Genomic DNA, 22,686 nt, shown 5'->3' on the forward strand with positions numbered 1-22,686 from the left:
TATTGACTTACATCTAAAGATTTATCTTTGTTTTATTAAAGATATTTCAGAGTAATGGAAAAAATAAAAATAACAATTTTCTCTTTTCTTATGTTTCCCATCCTTTATCAGATTGCTGGATTCCTCGGGATACTGTGGTGCCTGAGCCTTCTGGCATGCTTCTTTGCTCCGCTTAGTGTCATCCCCACATATGTGTATCCACTTGTCCTTTATGGATTTATGTTTTTCTTTCTTATCAACCCCACCAAAACTTTCTATTACAAATCCCGGTTTTGGCTGCTTAAACTGCTGGTAAGTCCAGAAATTTGTCTACCATTTTTAGAGTGGTGTATTGGTCATTGGCTTTGTCCAGGAGGAAACCAAGGCTGCTGTTGCACAACTTCAGAAGGCATGGTTCACTTTGTAGTCTGTGTGAGTAGTGCTCCAGCTCCACGGGCAAAGAATATAGTGTAATTGGTATACCTCATACTGTATGGTGCAATGGCCCTGGGAAAAATACTCATTCATGCATTGTTTTCCTCCTAAAATGGAGTATGAAGTATCCATATATTGAAATTATTTTGCAAATTAATAATTCATGATAAATTTAAGTGCTTTTAAATACAGATTATTTAACCAGCTGTGATAACATATAGAACTCTATGAATTTCTTTTTTTTCTTTTTAAAAAGTGGTAAAACTGTTATTTTCCTGTCAAATTGATAGAAGTAGTCAATCAAACATTTTTATTTTATGAAAGATTTATTCTCTAAAATCAGCAAGAATATCTTACAAGATTATCAGGTTTAATTTGAGAAACTGACTTTGATTCTTAAATATAATAAATTTCATTTCTTCTTCCACTTTACCTATATTTCTTATTCTCAAAATCACACAATTTAAACATTAGGATATAGAATCTCTTGCAAAAATAGTTGCTGTATTTTTTGTGATGGTGTAAAGATAGCTTGAGGAAGGGACTTCTGCTTATTCCTCCTGAATTAAACCAGCTCTATTTTAAAAATTATTAAGGAATGTTCTCCTGTAATTATTTCTTAGGTTATGCATTACAACTAACAGTAAAGTGAAGATTAGTGATTAAATTGACTAATCTCTACACATACTTTCAGAATTGATCTAATGGTTATCTGACTCTTTTTTCCTGCCTTAAAAACTGGAGTATTCTTTCTCCTTTTGTATATCCATTAGAGTTAGCAGAACATTTTTTTTTGTTTGTTCTTAGCAGTACATTCCCTAAATATAGGATTATTTAAATTTTTTAAATCTGAAGACATAAAATATGGCCTTCCTATTAAAAACATAGTAAGCATGCAACAAGTAAAAAGCCACTTATATTCTAGTACAGATAAGTATTTATAGCAATCAGGAAAAGAAGATGTCCTAGATCTCCTTCATGTTTTTTTCCCCAAAGTCAATTGTTATTTATTTGTATTTCTTATTTCTTCCAGTAGGAATTTATTCACAAATTGAGAAAATCCCTCTTATCCTCTAATTTCATTAAATATTAATAAATAAGAGAGCAAATCATTCCTGTTAAGTATAGCACCATTAGGCTTAACTGTGGGCCTAAGTGTGGAACTTAGATATACAAGAGTATTTTGAAAAGTCTTAAGTATGTAATCACTTTTTAATACATTTTGTCATCAGCTGGAACACATGCTTTTTGAAGGAATTTTTGTAAGAAGAAATATTATAACCATTTTTTTCTCTCTTGAAATTTATATTAAAAATAAATCATTTCCAGTTATTACAACAAAATTAGATTACTCTTTTATATTTTGAGATTGTCATTTTATTGCTAGATTTTGTGGAGTTTTAAAACTTATTTGCACAAAAATATAGTATTCTTCTGGTTTCAAGGAAATAATGTTAAGATTATAAGTATCTATTATTTCCTGGCTCAATTGTTGTAAAATCTCTATAAAGTTATTTTGAAATGAGGTTTCAAAGATTCAGAAAACTCAGGTGTTAGTATGATTGCATCATTGCAATAACGGAATAATATCACTGTGTGTTAAGTGAACATTTCCCCAGTGCACCCTTCTCTGTTTAAATAGTAAGCTGATTCATGCATGACCAGTTACCCTTATTAGCAAAATGATTCCCCATTGAGTAGACATTTATGGATGCATTTGCTGTATGTTAATAAATGAGGACTTAACGGATAGAATAGGTCGGCAATGATGATGTAATAAGGAATACGAATAATAAAGTGCACTATCAGAAGCAGTGAAACGGAGAAAGAAGCATTGTGGTTTGTTGTATTTGTAATAATAATTGTATACAAGAAAATGTTACTTATATAGAGCATTTTAATATTAATTGACCTATTGACTTATTTTAATTCAAGTCTTACTGGAAAACTTAACCCTGAGACTTATTTCTAGTGTTAAAAATATTTCCACCCTAGTTATGTTTCTCTGATACAGCTTTTTAAAAATTTTTTTTAATGTTTTTTAATTTATTTTTGAGAGACAGAGCGTGAGTAGGGGAGGGGCAGAGAGAGGAGACACAGAATCTGAAGCAGGCTCCAGGCTCTGAGCTGTCAGCACAGAGCCGGACATGGGGCTCAAACTCACGAACCGTGAGATCATGACCTGAGCCAAAGTCGGCTGCTTAACCATCTGAGTCACCCAGGTGCCCCATGATACAGCTTTTTTTAATAGCCTTATCATAAAGTAAAGGTACTTTTCCTTCTTTAATTTTTAGTTGAAAAGAACATGTATCATTTGGCCATAGTGGGTAGGCATTGGATGCCATTTATATCCACACTTAAATTTGAATCTATGGAATTTGTACGCTCTACACCTCCTGCAAAAAACCTTAAAAAGTTTTGTTAGAAATTTATTTAGGGGTGCCCGGGTGGCTCAGTCAGTTAAGCGTCTGACTCTTGATTTCACCATTTGTGGCTTCGAGCCCCATGTTGGGCTCTGTGCTGTCAGAGTGGAGCCTGCTTGGCATTCTCTCTTCCTCCCCACCCCCACTCACTGTCTCTCACAAAATAAATAAACTTAAAACAATTTTAAAAATAAATTTATTTTAATACTTATATGTCAAATTAGGTAGTTTTTTTTTTTTGCATTACTTAGGTCATAAATCTTCTATAGATCTATATTTGCCCTAATTAGAAGTCAAAATGGGAAACATAAGCGATACGTCAGATTTTCTAAACAAAAAAATCAATCTGTTCTTCTGGAAGGCTACTTAAAGTTTAAAACTTAAAGCCCTTTCCTGTATATTTTTGGAATTGATTTTTTCAATATTTTCTTTTGTTTTATAGTAAAATTTTTACAAATGTCTCTACTGTGGTTATAGAGAAATAATATTCTCATTTAATAACGTGTTGTTCTGGGCGTTTTATGTGTGTCACTTATTTCATCCTTTTACTAAACCATGAGGTTGGAGCTGCTCTTAATCCACATTTTAGAAATGACGAAACCCAAGTTCAGAGGAGTTAAAATACATAGCCAGTAAGTAATGAAGATGAAATATGAGCCCAGGCAGTCTGATTTCATAATCTGTACTCTTAACTACTACCATTTAGCAATTAAACCTGGTAGCCGTTTTATCTAAGATGCTTAACTTTGATCTAGTGTTTCAAACTAATAGAATATAAAAATTGAAAGAGTGTGATTATTCGCAAGCCTCTAGAAGTAGAAATTAAACTTCATCTTCTTCAATATTTATCTGCATTCACTTAGAAAATGATGTTAGTACATATCCTTTCTAATAACTTATTAGTGGCTTTTTTGTATATGTGAGTAAAACATCAGATATTTTGAATTGACTCTTTCTTAATACTGTTACTGGGTGAGTCATTATCATTTTAAGCAAAATCACAACAATGTAGAAATTGAAAGACCTTAGCCAGAATAAGAAAGGAAGAGAATTCCCACTAAAGGGGAATTCAAATAAATTTGAGATGAATTTGACTATGTGTAAATATCGGGGAATTCAGTATGAACTCACCCCTACCCTGTCTCTGATGCAGCTACTCCTTCCCTCCCTTCTTTGTATTTCTAGGGTATTTTGCATGCTTATCTGTAATAGCACTTACTACACAGTGCTGTCACTATTTCCTTGGATATATATTTGCTCAACCAACCTGTGGGTCTTTGACAGTAGAAACTTTTATTTATCTCTGTACTTCTACAGTGCCTGTCATATAGTAATACTTAATCTTTGTTAAATGCTGAATGACTACAATTATATTCATTCCTTTATTAGTTGTATTATACCAACATTTACTACTCCCTCCTCTTCCCTTTTCCATCTGCTCTCTTCTATAAATGTCCCGTTCCTTCTGGTTTCTGTTTTCATGCCACGCCCTTCCTTTTGTAGTCCCCTTTTCCCTCTTTTCTTATTTTGTGCATTCTCTTCCTCTTCTCATATGGAGGTTTACTCTATTAGCTAGCTTTGAGGCTGAATTTGACAGATTATGAGAGTAATGGTTGTCTGCTTCACGTCCATGAGAAATAAGAAAATTGCCCTAGGCTATAATTTTCACAAAAGTCCATGACTAGAGATTGAGTTAGACTTCCTGATCCTTTTGGTGTTATGTTCTAAATTCTCCTCGTTTGTCTCTTTGAATTTTTAAAGTCCACTCTGGACCCCAGAGTTTCTTAAAGTACTATATATAAACTGGCATCAGAACCTCTTCATGCATAAATGACTAACATCTCAACCACTAAGCCCCCAGTTCTCACCCTGCCCCCACCCCCTACCAAAAAGAGTTTGCTGTATCTGAACCTTATGATTGCAGACAGTATAGCTTATCTCTTAGGCTTATTGCACACTTCTTGAAAGAGCAAGAGAATGATCAAGAAACTGAGCCATGGTCTCAAAATATATCAGCTCTAGAAAATATCACAAAACCTGTACTAGGTCTTGCAGATATTTGATCTAACATCCAAAGCCCCAAGGCAATACCTGTCATAGATAATTTATATCCAGATGGATTCATGATACAGCTGTATATCTCCCTCAAATAATGAAGGGAAATGTTTAGAGGTAGAATAGAAAGAATCAGCCAAGTCTGAGGGGAAGGAGCCATTTTTTTTTTCATGCTGAATATGTCTGCTAAATGAGTATAGTTAGATGGTAGGAGAGCTATAGATTTAGCCTCCTTTTCTCAAAACTGCTGCTTAGTCAAAATTTCTTGCTTTAGCTCATTTTTTTTTTTTTTTTACCTGTTTAAGATAGAAAGGGTCTGACAGGGTGAAGATTAAAGCTGCAATAATTCCATCTTCACTTTTCTCAGTGCCTCTCACGGCATTCTGCACGATTGGAACCTATTTCTGATGATTACATTAGTATCTATCCATCTTCTCTCTGCAATGCCAGGAGATCTCCCTTTGCAGTAGTAAACAGTCTTCCGCAGAATAGGTCAGGATGGGTTTCCTGTAGGTCCTCTGTAAAACGGGGGTATGAATAGTACTAAGCTCATAGAATTGTTGTAGTTAATAGATTATGAAAAATGCATTTTGAAAAAAATGTGCAGCATGGATTAGTGCTCCATACATTTAATCTGAATTCATTTAACACTGTTTTTATAATAGTGGGGTGTGGGCTTATTTTTGTTGCATAATTTCAAGACAGATACAATTATTACCATGGCATTTAGTGAAATGAAAGTGACTTTGGTTAGAGAACAGGCAGACATGCTTCAGGTGTTGTACCATCCTTCCCTCCTTATCCCTTGTAGGCAAAGAAGAGCTTTCTATTCAGTCTGCTAAGCTCTCATCCCAGTTAAGAAGGAGGATATTCTAGAAATTATCATAGCACATGGGTTCTAGCAGAATTTACCCTGGATCCTAACACTAGACATCCTCTCAGAGCTTCTACCTTCTGCCACTGTCTGCTTTCAGCTTCAACTCTTCCCGCCCACCCTCTCTGCTTTCTGTTTTCTAACTATAGCTATTCCCGCCTTCACCCCACTGTAATTTCCTTTCTTAGGTTTTTATTCAACTCATTCTGTTCACTACTAATTCTCAACCTTGCCACTGTTGCTAGGTCCCTGTGTTTATGATTGGTTCATTGGTTTCCATTTTATCAGCTAAAGTAATCATGCTGCATGGTCGGGCATGACTTAAGAGAAATTTAATATGAACTTTCTTGTTTCTGTGTTTTTTTATTTTTTTCTTTCTCCCAGTTTCGAGTATTTACAGCCCCCTTCCATAAGGTAGGCTTTGCTGATTTCTGGCTGGCCGATCAGCTGAACAGCCTGTCAGTGATATTGATGGACCTGGAATATATGATCTGCTTCTACAGTTTTGAGCTCAGATGGGATGAAAGTGGGGGCCTGTTGCCAAATAATTCAGAAGGTAGGGTATGAATGTGCATCCGTACCTCTAAACTGCCAGTGTAAACCAAGAAATATTGGGAATGATAACTAAGAAATGTAAGATCACGGTGAAAACTCATCCAATAATACAAACTTAATTAAATGTACTTGGCACTCTTTTAGCAATCTTTTTATCTGATATAATTTGGCTCTTAAATTAAATGTTATGATTTCAGTCATCCATTTGCCAAGAGATTTGCAACTTACACTTAAGGAATTCTAAAACTAAAAAAAAAAGAAAAGTAAAAAATTCTAGTATATTGGTAGTTATATCACAAATGCTTTAGTGCCAATAGTTTCCGTCACAGTATTGCTTTATAATGATCAAAAATACTTGATTATTTAGAGTTAGGTCAAGTGCTTAGAGAAAGTCATTGTAGATATAAACTCTGCTCTTCATTAAAAAGAAGGCTAATGAGGTACATGTTCTACGTATTGTGATATAGTATTTTGGAGTTCATTAAATTAACTAGTCACTAGTGGTATTTGTATGTTTTCCATATATTTCAAATTACAGAATGACTTTTTTTCCTTTGATTACTGTATTCATCTTCTAATTTTCTTATAGTTTTACCACATTCCAAAGAAAGTGTTTCCAGAACAGGTTGTTAGAAATCTGAGAGGGCAAATTATCCCCATAGGTCTACCCTATGTATTTACCTTCCTTTCTTGGCTTTTATCTGTCATGAAAAGTTTGAGAATATAATAGTTACAAAAAAGAAAATGATTCAGAAACCCAGGCTTCTTGCTTTTATGGATTTGAGAGTGGTTGCAATATATGATGACATGATGTAATCAAGTTTTGGTGTGTTTTTTTAAAATTGTAATTCTTCTTTGAAATCTTCACAGAACCAGAAATATGCCACAAATATTCATATGGTGTACGGGCCATTGTTCAGTGCATTCCTGCTTGGCTTCGCTTCATCCAGTGCCTGCGCCGATACCGAGACACAAAAAGGGCCTTTCCTCATTTAGTTAATGCTGGGAAATACTCAACAACTTTCTTCACGGTGACGTTTGCAGCCCTTTACAGCACTCACAAAGGTATTCTGTAATTGACTGTGAAGAGATTTTTCAAAACCTCGATTTTTACTACTTAAATCTGTTTCAAACTCTGGTTACTTTTCCATTGACCATGCTCTTTTTTTCCACTGAAGTTCCAGCCTCTCAGTTATACCAGTTTGTTCTTGAACACAATTTTAGTCTTATTCCAGCATTTACAAACAAATACCATCAAAAAGAATCAAAGTCATCCAGAATAGGAAGGATTTGTGATATGTGAAATCCTGAATTATGTTCAGTGTGCTCTGTCTTACACACCTTGGACTTTCCTTTGGTTTTTTTGGCTTTGTTTTGTTTTTAGCCTTCTTGTTCATTAATGAGGTTAGGAAAAGCTAGGTGAAAAAGATTCCCTCTGGCAATCATGTATATTTTTAATCGCTTTCCTTCACCAAGTAGTAAGGATTGTTTCCAGCCCATTTAACTGCAAATTGAGTTCTCTGATCTCTCTAGTTTCTTATCTCCATAGCAACCAATTATTACTTGAGACTGCTCTTCTGTTGGGAGGAGAAAAAAGCTTTTAGGTTCTGAGCCACATGCAGTCAGTCCTTTTGAATTTTTAACCTTTTTCCAAGAACTGTCAATCAAAGATCTTGCTTTCTTTTACTAAAATGCATTCCATCTTTGTCTTTTTAAATCAGTATCAGCCCACACCTTAGAGACTGGGTAGTAAAAAAAAAATGTTACTTATTGAAATTATTGTAATTATTTTTAAATACTTCAGTAAATTTTTTTCAGTGACTTTTTTCTTAATTGAGACACTGTGTTTTAGGAGCCTTAGCTAGTACCTCTTAGCTACTTTTCTAAAAAATATGTCTGATGGTCTTGAAAGGTTGGAGCAGTGGTTTTGTGTGAGGCTTACAGTTTGGTCCAGTAGAACACTTTTTAATGTACTTTCACTTTTTACAGTAGATTCTGCTATTACAGTAATATTGATAATGCAGCCAATAATTTTATCACTATATAGGCACTCTTGTTAAATGATATAATTTAGCTAAGTGCCTCGGTGAGGGAAGCACATCCTCAAAGCTCCCATAATTTTAACTCTTGCTGAGGGATGCTATTCTTGAGTCTGGGCATGCATCATGATTCACAAGGTTGTGACTAGAGAAGTTATAAGATACATGGTACCCTATGCCTTAAGAACCCTTTAGTTTTCTCCCATCCTGGGTAACAGTGTTGTTTTGGTTGAATATATTAGGACATAACATATCTTTATACTGGTACTATTCAGTTTGAAGCTGAAAATCTGAATTCCTCAAACTGCACTGGCTTCACACTGATTTAATAACCTAAAGCCAAAAGCAGTGGTTTGGATAGTATTGTGGTCATCAGACTTTTTCTTTTTCTTTTATTCATGTATCCCTTTAAAGGATTTTTAAAACTATATAATTAATTTATCATTTTTATTATTTTAAACTATTATTTAAACTATATTTTCTGACATTTTAAAATTTATATCTGAAAATTTCATGTTAAGTTTAAATAATTTTTTAAAATGTAGTTTACAGTGTATTTAAAAATTTGTTTTTAATGTTTATCTATTTTGAGAGAGAGAGTGTGGGAGGGGCAGAGAGAGAGGGAAATACATAATAGAAAAAGGGTCCAGCCTCGCCTCCAGGCTGTCAGCACAGAGCAGGGTAAGGGGTCTGAACTCAAGAACCACAAGATCATGACCTGAGCTGAAGTTGGTCACTTCAGCTGACTGAGGTACCCAGGCAACCCCCATCTGGCTTTTTTTTTTTTACAGTGCATTTTAAATATTCACATTTTATTTATGTATTTATTTATTTTTTAATATTTACTTATATTTGAGAGATAGAGACAGTGTGAATGGGGTAGGGGCAGACAGAGAGGGAGACAGAATCCGAAGCAGTCTCCAGGCTCTCAGCCATCAGTGCTGAGCCCAATGTGGGGCCCGAACTCACAAACCTCGAGATCATGACCTAAGCCAGAGTCAGACACTTAACTAACTGAGCCACCCAGGTGCCCCTAAATATTCACATTTTAAAACAAAACTGCTAAAATGTTTGTACTAAATGTGTCCAAGTAATCTAAATAGAAGAGCATGATACTCACCATGATTTTTTTTTAATGAAGCAACTCTATAATAGTCAGAACTTTTACATCTCTTTTCCACTGGATTTTATTTGAATGTACTGTATTTTTATGTTTTAATGACTTTTGTCTGATACATATATATGTAAATTGAAATTTCTTTCCTATTACTAGAAGATGCTAGGAGATTTTTCTGTGTTGTTGTTATGATTACCCTGATTATTATTTATAGCTGGTCAAAGTAACATTGCAAATATATTACAAAATTTAATAATTATCACATAGACATTTCTTATTGAGATAAATTTATATTACTTATTCTGTTCCATTTTGCAGTTTTTGTATTGGTAAACTCTGAGAAACCTTGTTAAATAGCTGCATTCATGAGAGTGGAAGTTTTATTGTTGCGCGCATCACTCAATTTTCTAGACAAATCCTCAGTTATACACTAAAAAAATTTGCACAGTAGTCCATCATCAGTAATTATTTTGATTAATCTATCAAGTTTTCTTATTGAAAGCAAAGAGTTGAAAATAAAGTGAAGAAAGTAAAATATTAAACTAAATGAAGAAAGGATTTGTTAACTAATCACTGGAATCATTCACTTTCTTTGTTTATGGACAGTAAGTCTACCAAAAAGCTTAAGTAGGACCAATCATAATCATAGGATGCTTAATTTCAGATGCTCCTTGTTTAGTTCAAGAAACAGGAAAATCAAGATAGCGGTAACTTCAGTGCACGTTTGCTAATGAGTATCTTTTGACGAAATGCTTTATCTTATGACATTGTTTAAATGTTTGTTGTTATTTTTTAATCTTGGAAGCGCAGATTACACTCATCCAGTTGATAGACAATATCTGCCATACCCCTAACTGGAAAACCAGTCAGCCAAGTTAGAAAACGTTTTGACTTAAATTAACATATTTATATACACCTCTGTGTAAACATCTCAATTCGAATTCTGAATTAAGTAGGTAGATGAATGGGGAGGTAGGTGCATGAACAGGCAGATAGAATAAGCATGCATTCATTAAGTATTACTGAGAATTGTTTATGTATCAATTGTGCTAGGCACTAAAAACGGAGCAACAAACAAAATAACATTTTGGCCCTTAAACATTTATGATCTAGTAGGGGAAATAGGTAAAAAAGCATTAATTGATCGCACAACAGTGTGAATATGCTTAAGACTTCTGAACTGTATGCTTAGAAGTAGTTAAGATGGTAAATTTTATGCTGTGTGTTTTTGACCACAATAGAAAAAAAAAAAAGACAAAAAAATAAGCAGGGCATCATAATAGCCTACGGACATCACAAGTCCCTAATCCAGCCCCCAGTAGAGACTTCCCAGAGGTAATAGTTAAGCTATCTTATTGTTTATGTTTAGGAGAATTCCAGTTATCCCATTATGTGTTTTGCCCAAGGCTGTGTGATTTGTGAGTGGTGGAAATGTTATTGTTTCCCACTTCTGTTCATCTTTTCATCTTCAGCCTTGGCCTTCCTCCCATCCCCTCAGGCAGAATCACACCTTTTAAGTGGAGATAATAGTATATATTCTGTTACTTCACAAATTTGTTGTAATGATTAAATAGAGTATAATATACATGGAATCCCCTTACAAACTCTTAACTTGCTACACAAATGGAATTTATCATTAAATGAAATAGAATTCTCTTTGCTCTCTAGAGCTGACATATGTGTGTCTTTCTTCATGGAAAATCTTTCTAAGAGAAATCCTTGTGATCCCTCGGGTGGGGGTGTTGTAATGGACAAGTATCAATTAGGAATGTGTTTGGCTTTTTGTTCATATAACAGAGATGTTTACTCACTGAACTTGATTCATGTCCCCACAGTCAAATTTTTAAAAACCAAGCATTTTTTTTAGAGAGACCATTGGTTATATATCTATCATATCCATAAAATTTTAAAAAACCTTTGTATTTTTGATATATATTAAATATTTATATCACTAATTTTCTTTTTACCAAAAAGCAAAAAACAGGGAAATTTGACATTGAGTGATAATCAAAAGTAGAATTTGATTTCTATTGTTTTGTTGGACAATATTCCAAGAGAAAAGATATCAGAAAACATACACTTTAAAAATAATCATTGAGCCAAAAGAATAGATTTTGTGTGGTTAATGGGGTAGATCTTTTTCTATTGAATTTATCTTATGCTAAAGGATAAATTTTATGAGGAGAGGAAGGTATAGAAGATGATGAGGTTTCCCTGTTCAGATTCAAGGATTTGAGTCTTTTCAAAGAACTAGTTTCCATAGTAACTGCATTATTGGGGGCATTTTTAAGATTTTTTCAAAGGTTATGTCTTATGATGTATAATTTGTAAAAATGAAGGCACAAGTGTTACTTCTTTACCTAGAATCATTTTTTTAAAGGTGAGGGAGGGGTTTAGGCCCATTTTAGAAAGAATGGTTATTATGCTAGCTCTCGCTTGTTATAATAAGAAAGAAGCACATTTTAAACATTTCAGTATATTTTATTTTCCATCATTAATTTTAGACACAAAGGAATTTAGCTAGCAGCCAATCTCCATATTTTAAGAATTCACATTTCATTACAAGCCTAAATTTGAAGCCAACTCCTACAAGTTTTTTGTTGGAATTAGGATTGGAGGAGTCAAGAAAGTGTTTTAAATGTTTTTTGTATTTCCTTGAGGTTTCTTGGCTTTGGCAAGGAAAAGCCTGTGGGAGATACAATAATAGAAAAGCCATTGTGTTATTTCTGACCCGTTGATGGGGAGAGAGAGCACTTCATTAGACTTTCTGTTTTTCATTTACAGTTTCCAACATTTTAAAATATTCATAAGTTCATAGTAGATTTTGCTCTGTTGCTCTTTTCTGAATATACAGAAGAAAAAAACTTTATTTTAAAAATACTTAATATTTTACTTTAGACTTTTTATTAGCATTTGCTAACAAGCATTTGCTAGTAGATTTTTAAAAATACTTACTTAGGTTTGTTTGCTTGGTTGTTTTCCAGTGCCCAGATCCCATCCAGATCCCTTCTTATTTAACATTCTGTGAGGGGTGCTGTGCCCCCTAATGAGGATTCCTCAGCAGTAGTTCAGTGCCTTCAGAGCAAATAAGCATTTCATTGTTTGAGTGAGCACACATAGTCCTGAAGTGCTTCCTCTCGGGGGTATGGCCAGTATATAACTGTTTCTACCCTGAATAATAGGCTGCTATGCGAATTTCGAAATCTTAGTCTTGTTATAATTGAAACACTATTTTTTTTTTTAATTCTCTAGGAAAACTTTTGTTTCATTAGCTTTTTTACAAATATGTTTTTAGGGGCGCCTGGGTGGCTTAGTCGGTTAAGCGTCCGACTTTTGCTTAGGTCATGATCTGGCGGTTCGTGGGTTTGAGCCCCGCGTCGGGCTCTGTGCTGACTGCCAGCTCAGAGCCTGGAGCCTGTTTCATAGTCTGTGACTCCCTCTCTCTCTGACCCTCCCCTGTTCACCCTGTCTCTCTCTCTGTCTCTCCTAGAAATAAATAAAACATTTTTTAAAAATGTTTTTAATGTTTATTATTGAGAGAGAGACAGTGCAAGCTGGGGACGGGCAGAGAGAGGGGGAGACATAGAATCTGAAGTAGACTCCAAGCTTCAAGCTTCAGCACAGAGACCAATGTGGGGCTCAAACTCACGAACTGGGAGATCATGACCTGAGCTGAAGTTGGACACTCAACTGACTGAGCTACACACAAAATTTTTGAAAACAATGCGTTTGAGGTGTCTGACTCTTTTTTTTTTTTTTTCCTAGGAGAGAGAGACAGCGTGAACAGGGGAGGGTCAGAGAGAGAGGGAGTCACAGACTGAAACAGGCTCCAGGCTCTGAGCTGGCAGTGAGCACAGAGCCCGACGCGGGGCTCGAACCCTCGAACCGCGAGATCATGACCTAAGCAAAAGTCGGACGCTTAACCGACTAAGCCACCCAGGCGCCCCTGAATGAGATTTTTTAAAAAGTTTATTTATTTATTTTGACAGAGAGCTCATTTGGAGGGGGAGCACAAAGAATTGGAAAGAGAGAGAGAAAAAGAGAAAATCCCAACCAGGCTCTTAACTGTCNGCGGGGCTCGAACCCACGAACCGCGAGATCATGACCTAAGCGAAAGTCGGACGCTTAACCGACTAAGCCCCCCAGGCGCCCCTGAGGTGTCTGACTCTTGGTTTCAGCTCAGGTCATGATCTCATGGTTTCGTGGGTTTAAGCTCCACATTGGGCTCTCCGTTGGCAGCATGGAGGCTGCTTGGGATTCTCTCTTTCCTTCTCTCTCTGCCCCTCCCCCAAGTGAGCTGTCTCTGTCTCTCTCAAAAAATAAATAAAAATGAAAAAAATTTTTAAGAAAGCAATAGATTTGAATAAATGCTTTCACTTTTGGCTTACTATTGAAAGTAATTCAAATCTTTAACCCTTTTGAAATTACATATATATTGCTGTAATTTCTGTTGCCTAACTAATGCAGACAAAAAATAGATTTTTTAAAAGATTCATTGTTTGTCAATATTGGCTTAAATTCTGCCAGTGCTAAAATCAGATGTGCTAAGTGCTAAAATCAAATGTGATATTGTTTGCTTCTGAGTATTAATTTGACTTATACAAATATATCTTGAGTAGCTTTTATCTACTTGGCTAGATGCTAATTTTAAATGGTTTTATAAATATTATACCGAAAATCCCATTATATTTCACCTTAAATTGCTTTGCTTTAAAAGTATTAATCACAGCTTTGAATAAGTTACATTTCCTTTGTATCTTGACATGTTAAAAAACTTAAAAAAGTGAGTTCCTAATACCTGATATCATTCTTGTTGTTTTTTCTGTAGTCACCTTACACCTTTTGTAGTCTACCATACAACTGGTAGATATAGTGTGTGTTAGCATTTCTGTATAAATTGTGGTGTTTTGAAATACTCAAGCACAATGTTTAAAGTTTAAAAATAATCTGTATATTGCTTAGAAACTGGGAAAGAACTCTGTGTTGCTTAAATGAAGAAGTTGAACATTATGAATTCAACTTATGGAACAATTTTACATAATGGGAAAGGAATTTAAAGACAGTCTTTGCAAACAGAATTTTAAATTTTGATTACAATTTATTATATATAATTTTACATGAGAATATTGGTGGAAAGTATACATCAATGAAAGTTATTGTATCTAGATATTTTCACAGAAAAGAAAAGGAAAAAATGAATAGGCAAATATAAGGGTTTAAGTAGTAGATTATATATGAATCTCTTTGCTTCAGAGTTTTATAGTATAATATAATAAGTGTACTAATCAGCTATTGATACATAATAATTCACCCCAGAACCCAATGGCTTATAACAACAGTAATTTATTCTCATTTATGTATCTGTGGGTCAGCTGGGAATTGGTGGAACTAGGCTGGACTTGGCTGCGTAGCACTGTTTTAGGCCAGTGTTCCTGCTGGGCTTTTGACTCTTCCCTACAGGTTTGGTTTTCGTCTGCTATATGTGTTTCATCTTGGAGCCCCAACTAAAGGGGGAGTTACCCCAAGGAAACTCTTCACATGATACTAGCAGAAACAGTTCCTACTGCATACACATTATAAGCATATGCTTGCTTCATGTCTGCTAACCTCCTACTGGCTTAAGCAAGTTACACGTCTAGGCCCAAAGGAAGGCTGCCCATCCTGAAGCAGTTATTAAACCCAACATGAATGGGGTAAGAATAATGAGATAGCGGTGTTTGGGAGAGTGAATATTTTTAAACTGTAACGTAATCTACCACAAGACAAATCAATTTTAACTAATTTTTTAATTGAAAAAGGATATAAACAAATAGCTTTGTAGAGTAATTAAACATGGCTAATAAACATATGAAAAATATTCTACTTCGCTGACAGCAAAAGAAATGCAAATTGAAATATTTAACCAAAGAAGTGATGATGCTTATTGTTATCAAGGATATGGAGAGATGAACACTCATTCTGTAGAGTATAAATTGGTAAGCAATTTGGTAATTCTACCAAGAGTCTTAAAATCATTCATACTTTTTGAACTAGTAAGTCCCTTTCCATAACTTTTTCCTAAGGAAATAATTAGAAAAGTGGTTAGAGGTGAACTTAAGTTTACAGCATTATATAGTAAAGAACTGAAATAATCTAATAAATGTCCATCAATAGGAAAATAATATGGTACATGGAATATTATGTAGTAGCTTGTCAAAAGTGATGCAAAGCACCTGCAAATAGTAGATGAAGAAAAGTGATATTAATAAAAGGTAATATTTATTGAATATTTCTATGGGCCAAACACTCTTTTAAGTATTTATCACTTGTTAACTCATTCAGTCCTCACAGCAGCCCTATGAGGTATTAGAATCAGAGCTGGACTGTAATTAAAGTGGCGAAAGCACATTTTATTCAGGAAGTTTTGCAGTAGAGGAAAAGTGATCTCAGTAGAGAGCGAGGCTTAATTCCGAATATAGAACAGACAAATGGGGATTTATAGCCAAGAAGAAGGGTAGGGGTCGGTGGTTGGAAAATTACTAAAAGGAAACATCAGGGGTGATAGAGGATTCTGGTTAAACTGACTTGACAGGAATCTTGCGAAAGGAAGACCAGAATGATTAGATGAAGGATAGAAGATAAAGAATTTGATATCTAGAATGATCAGATACTGAGGATAAGGGGTTCTCTCAGAAATGACTTAGTAAGATTCTTGCTACAACTAGGTGACATAGGCTCGACAAGGACAGACACCAAGTTAGAGAGCTTGGAAGAGCCTAACTAGAGTTAGGTTAAAGAGTGCATCTTTGTCAGAGGTAAGCACTTGTCATTTTACAGGTGAAGAAATTGAAAACAGAGAGACTAAGTTACTTGCCAGAGTCATACATCTATAAAATGGAAGAACCCAGGTTATGAATCTGAATAAAACAGTGTAGCCCTCAAAATCAAGTAGCTATTTGGTAACAAAGCTAGCATTCATACCCAGTGATTATTTTAGCTCTACCATATTGTCTTTGAGTTTATAGAATGCTCTGAGCTCTTCCCAAATGTTAAACTTGTGGTAAACAAAGAAAGTTCAGATAGAACAGTGTGGTATTCCTACATGTTCCGAATAAACTTACGTTTGAGAAAGCACAAAGTTACATTGGGAGAGGATAATTCAAATCATACTTTTAAGAGGATAGGCCCATTTTTTCCTCTTTTGGTCCTAATGGCCACATTCATGGAAAGCCAGAGACGTTGCCAGGAGCAAGAGTAACAGGCTTTTTTATGAAGAGCAAAGTGGAGTCAGCCCAAATATGTAAGTAATTTCTTTGCCAGATAATTGAAAGTCATTCTTGAATTGGAGGGAAGCAAACACTAACATACTAGTGTTGTTTCAAGTGATGGGAAAATGTTTCAATATGAATAATTTGCTTAGAGTTTATTCTTTGTTAGGGTCTTAAAATTCACTTCTTAACAAGGGTGCCTGGGTGGCTCAATCAGTTGAGTGTCTGACTCTTGATTTTGACTCAGGTCATGATCCCAGGATCATGGGATCAAGCCCTGCATTGGGCTCTGTGCTAAGCATGGAGCCTGCTTAAGATATTCTCTCTCTCTCTCTCTCTTTCTCTCTCTCTCTCTCCCTCCCTCTCCCTCCCTCTCCCTCTCCCTCCCTCCCTCCCCCCTCCCCACCCTTCTCCCCCACTTGTGCTGCTCTCTCTAAAAAATAATAATAATAATAATAATAACAACAACAAAGAAATACCTGTGGTAATTAGGTATTTGTTAAAGCTATTTTCTTAATATATATTGTTAATAAATAAGGAATATTGGCATGCTTCTTAGAATGTAGTAAACAAAGTATGAAAAGAATGACTACTGAGCTAATGCTTAGTTTCATTGGTACTTTTTTTATAAGATATGGTTTTCATGGAAATTTTTAAAGGATGTTAAAGGCAGTATTTTCTTCACAGATTATAAAGAATACTGCTGCTACTTAATAGGAGGGAAGATGAAGCATCTTCCCTGACATACCAAATATCACATGGGTATGTTTCCTCTTGTAGGATTCTCAAGACTGCCTGTAAATACTTCTGAATAATAACCTTGGGCATAATTTTTTCAAAGGCAGAATTGTATTGCTTAAAACTATTTTATCTCTACTCTCCTTAAAGGAAATGAACATCTACCAAACAAAGTGGAATATTGAAGCCTCCTCAACTTCATAGCTAGTGTAGAACAGATTGAATTACAGAGGAAATGTGAACTGAAAGTCTAGGATCTGTTGTATAATCTTCCTCTTTCCTTCTCTGTTATGAATACATAAACAGTCCATGACTTAAGATGGTTCAACTTAATGATTTTTCGACTTCCTGATGATGTGAGTGCGATATTCCTTCAATAGAAACCATACTTCACATTTTGAATTTTAATCTTTTCCCAGGCTAGCAATGTGCAGTATGATACTCCTCATGACGCTGGGCGGTGGCAGCAGCCACAGCTCTCAGTCCCCATGTAGTCACAGGGGTAAACAATCAACACATTTGCAACTATTCTATTTCTCACCTCCAGTAGCGTGTTCAGGCAGTTGCATGCGTTACCCAACACTGTATTATAAAATAAGCTTCCAACTGTAGGCTAATGCAAGCATTCTGAACACAGCAGATCAGCTATATTGAATTCATTTTTGACTCATGATATTTTCAACTTCTCATGGGTTTCTGGGATGTAACCCCCTCATAAATAGAGGGAGATCTGTATGACAAGTATACTTCCTTCCTCAAGAGTGAAAAAACTTAACATTTGAAATCAGGTTTTTTTCAGTCTTTCATTAAACCTTCTGCTGCAGAAAGGGCAGTATCTCCATCTCGAGAGCTACATCCATCTCTGCTCAATATAATCAAGTCTTCTGACAGTAGGAATTTCAAAAACACCATCTTAGAGAAAGGCACTATTTTGTGCTGAGGGAGAGAACATGGGGTTTGGAGCTAAGTGGACTAAGACTAGATGAACTTAGTCACTTACTAATTATGTCACCTTGAGAAAGTGACTTGACTTCCTTGAGTTTGAGGTTATAAAATTGAGATAATAATTCCTACCTCACATTTATTATGAGGATTAAATTGCGTAAGTATAGCATAACTGCTGGTAATTGGTTATTGGTATCTCTTCCATGATCTGTAATGAAAGTGAAAAAACTCACATGCAAACTATTAGGAAAGGGGTTTTAACTACAGACATGGAGGAATTAAAAATAATTATGAGTAGATATCTGGATAATATGCACAGTTTATTTTTAGGAAATTATAAATTAGCAAAATAAATGCTGAAAGACATAGAAAATCTAAATTATAGATTAAGGATAGCTTTCCTTATTCCTGTGGTTCTTGTTGAAGTGTCAGGCCAAAATGTTTCCACAAGTGAAACCTTTCAGAACTTTAGTTTGTGCCATTTAAAGTGTTTCAAAACTTGGGGCTTCTAGGTGGCTCAGTCACTTAAGCATCTGACTTTGGCTCAGCTCATGATCTCACAGGTTGTGAGTTTGAGCCCCACATCAGGCTCTGTGCTGACAGCTCAGAGCCTGGAGCCTGCTTCGGATTCTGTGTCTCTCTCGCTCTCTGCCCCTCCCCCACTTGTACTCTGTCTCTGTCTCTCAAAAATAAATAAATGTAAAAAAAAATTAAAAGTGTTTCAAAACTTAAAAAAAGAAAGCATCTTTTTTCTTTTAAAAACCTGCATAATTTGGAGAAAGATATTCCACAGTAAAACTGTAACCCAGTCTTACTCATGAATATACCTACAAAAATTCCAGATAAAACATTAGGAGCAAGAACCCAATGGAATATTAAAAGAATAATATACCATGACTAAGATACTTTAGGGATACTTTACCATGTCACTAGACTGGAGGAGAACAGCCATGTAATCATTTCAGTAAATGCCAAAGAGATATTGACTAATTAAAAAAAATATATATATATATTTGTAAGGATCCATCTCGAATATAGAAGTACTATATTTTTATACACAGACACAGCTGTCATGACTAAAGGTGAACTATTATAGACATTCTCATTAAAATCTGGACTAACACATGGGTAGCTGGGTACCCAGTCAGTTAAGCATCCAACTCTTGGTTTTGGGTCAGGTCATGATCTCACAGTTCGTGGGTTGGAGCCAGGCATTGGACTCTGTGCTGACAGCATGGAACCTGTTTGTAATTCTATCCTTCCCTTTCTGCACCTCTCCTGCTTGTGCACGCATTCTCTCTCTCTCTCTCTCTCTCTCTCTCTCTCTCTCTCTCTCTCTTTCTCTCTCTCTCAGAAGTAAATAAATAAACTTAAAAAAATTTTTTTGATAAATAAAATCTGGACTAACATAAAGATATCTGCTGTCATCACTATTATTTAACATTCTTCTGTTACTCTTATGCAAGAAAGTGAAAGTAAGAATATTAAAAATTTTTAAAGCAGGAATAAAAATGTCAGCATTTATAAATAATGATTGTCCAATGTTCTCACTTAATTTGCCTTTTCATGAAATTTTTATGCTAAAGGTATAATCTTTTTATAAACAGGAAAACTGTTGTTTTCATTAAAAAAAATAAATAAAAGGCGTGCGGGAAGCCTAGGCCACTAGAAAGGGGCCCTGGGACTAGGAGCCAGAGGGGGCTGGGGGTTGGTGTCCAAGGGAGTGTAGTGAGTGTTGTAGGGCAGGGACACCCCCAAGTCCCCATTACAGCCCCCAGTGAGCTCACAGTGTTTTCCTTATATGATCAGCCCGGAGCCTGCAATTATGAAAGTGTGTCTGGTGAAGTGGGGCTGGAGACTGGGATCGGGAGATTAGAGGTAGCAGGTAGGCCTGAGATAAGGAAGATTTAGGGAGGCCTCTGCCGCTATAACTGTGAGCCCTGGTCGATGATGACATGACCACTGCGCAATCTGAGTTCTAGGAACCAGGTGATGGAGTGTGTACTGAGCACAGACTGAGACCGGGCAAAAAAATATTAATAATTTTTAAAAGGTTAAAAGGCTTGAACTATATTTCTAAAGCTCTTTTAGCTCCTTATTTTTTTAAGTTTATATATTTATTTTGAGAGAGAGAGAGAGCATGAGCAGGGGAGGGAAAGAGAGCTAGAATCCCAAGCAAATTCCACACTGTCAATGCACAGCCTGGGGCTTGATCTCATGGTAAGAGATCATGACCTAAACCGAAATCAAGAGTCAGACGCTTAATCGCTGAGCCACCCAGGCACCCTACTTTTAGCCCTTTATATTCTATTACTCTAATAGATCTGTTTGCCAGTACATAGCTTCTTGGCACTCATTATTTCATTTTGAATCTGTTTTCAACGATGCGAGGATCTGTAGAACAGATGTTATGTATTATGTTTTTTTTTTTTTTTAAGTCAGGAAGGTTAAATTGCCTGCCCCAGGTCACATGGCAGTAAGTAGCAAAACCAGAATTCTGTCTCTGAATCACTCCTTTTTACACCCTAAGAAGTTATATTTCCAACAAGGCAGCATGATGTAATGCTTTGATTCTCAAACTTAGTCTGTTTATAAATCACTGTGGATTGTTACTTACAAATGCTTAATTCTTAGGCCCACCTTCAGTTAATTTCAGTAGGTTTAGGATGATGACCCCAAAATTTGTCTTTTTCAACATCTGCCTCATAATGCCTCTGCTGACCACACTTAAGCAAATACTAGTAGAATTTAAAGAATAGAGATTATAAATGGATAGGGTGTTGAGCAAATACAGAAACTAAGTTTGAATATTGCTCCCTCCTCCTGTACTATTTATGAGATCTTGGACAACCAAGCAATGAATGATAGGGAGGCAAGAGAACATGTTAAATGAGAGCATGAGCTTTGAATTATAGCACCTTAGACATGTTACCTTGTAACAGCAGTCCCCATTTCATAAAGAGGTTCTAAGGAAATAAGTGCAAAGTTCCTAGGGAAGAATGAGAAAGCAGGGCAGAGACAGACCAAAAGTGTTAACTCTGATGGAAATCTCAACAACAACCAAAAAAACCCAAGAAAGTACCAAGGATTCTTTACTGAGAAAAAGATTCTATGTTTTTCCCATCAATTTTTATTCTGCTTAGAGTCATTAGAGACCATTTAAACTTTTTAACTAAATCTCAAAGCGTATGGAAGACTACAGTTGATGAGATGGTTCCTAGAATACGTATTTGAATAGATGCTTCAGAAGTACTGGTAAAGTTTGAAATAATACAGGTTCTACTCCTCTAACATTTAATTTAAAAGAAAAGGTAATTTGAAAGAAGAGAAATGAAGATTTCTGTAAAAACGCATTACAATCTTAGACTGTTTTACTCTGAGACTAAGAATTGTTTCATATGGCATTTTTAGATCTGATATGTTATACTGGTATAGAATGTTGGCAACTTGTATGGAAAATGGTGGAAAAAATTTTGGCATTCCCTCTCTCTAGGCATGCCTCCTATTATATATATTCTCACTTCTTTTTAGATCTGTTAATTAGCCATAATGTGGAATATATATTATTATTTTTTTACATCTCTAGATTACATTTTTGTGATGTATATTTATTCTTAATTCACTTCTAATTACTGTACCCTACTATTACGGCTGCTGAAATCTTATCCAATCTTATTCCCATTTTTAATTGACTGTAACTTTAGCTTGTGTTTATGACTTAAGTTTTTTCAGTTCAATTAAGAAAAAAGTTCCTACCCATATGAATGTAGTACCTGAAGTTGTTTTTTTTTTAATTTTTTAGCATTTATTTATTACTGTAAGAGACAGAGTGTGAGCAGGGAAGGGGCAGAGAGAGAAGGAGACACAGAATCTGAAGCAGGCTCCAGGCTCTGAGCTGCCAGCACAGAGCCCCACATGGGGCTCAAACCCATCAACTATGAAATCATGACCTGAGCTGAAGTCAGATGCTTCATCCACTGAGCCACCCAGGTGCCCCTACCTGAAGCTTTCTTACCGCTTCATAAAATAAGCACTTGAGAAACTGTCAAAAGTTTATAGGATCCATGGAGCACCTGGGTGGCTCAGTTGGTTGGGCACCTGACTTCAGCTCAGGTCATAATCTCCTGGTTCATGAGTTCAAGCCCCACATCCAGGCTGCTGTCAGCCTGTCAGCATAGAGAGCCCACTTCCCGTCCTCTTTCCCCCTCTCTCTGCCCTCTCTGCTCCTCCCCTGTTGTACTCTCTCTAAAATAAATAAATATTGGGGCGCCTGGGTGGC

At 35.6% G+C, this 22,686-nt stretch overlaps 1 protein-coding gene and 1 non-coding gene across 2 annotated transcripts in view; both read left to right on the forward strand.

Moving 5' to 3' along the window:
* The window catches only part of XPR1 (xenotropic and polytropic retrovirus receptor 1), a 206,754-nt gene that overhangs the window by 156,563 nt on the left and 27,505 nt on the right, over positions 1 to 22,686 (forward strand). The window contains exons 9-11 of the mRNA XM_039249309.1: positions 112 to 291; positions 6,151 to 6,322; positions 7,192 to 7,386. Of these exons, the coding sequence (XP_039105240.1) occupies positions 112 to 291; positions 6,151 to 6,322; positions 7,192 to 7,386 (547 nt within the window). The remainder of the gene's footprint in view (positions 1 to 111; positions 292 to 6,150; positions 6,323 to 7,191; positions 7,387 to 22,686) is intronic.
* LOC120243249 lies at positions 20,349 to 20,431 on the forward strand. The gene has a single exon (XR_005531259.1).

Source organism: Hyaena hyaena, unplaced genomic scaffold (assembly GCF_003009895.1).
Source record: "Hyaena hyaena isolate Hyena2069 unplaced genomic scaffold, ASM300989v1 scaffold_337, whole genome shotgun sequence".
NCBI classification, from domain to species: Eukaryota; Metazoa; Chordata; class Mammalia; order Carnivora; family Hyaenidae; genus Hyaena; species Hyaena hyaena.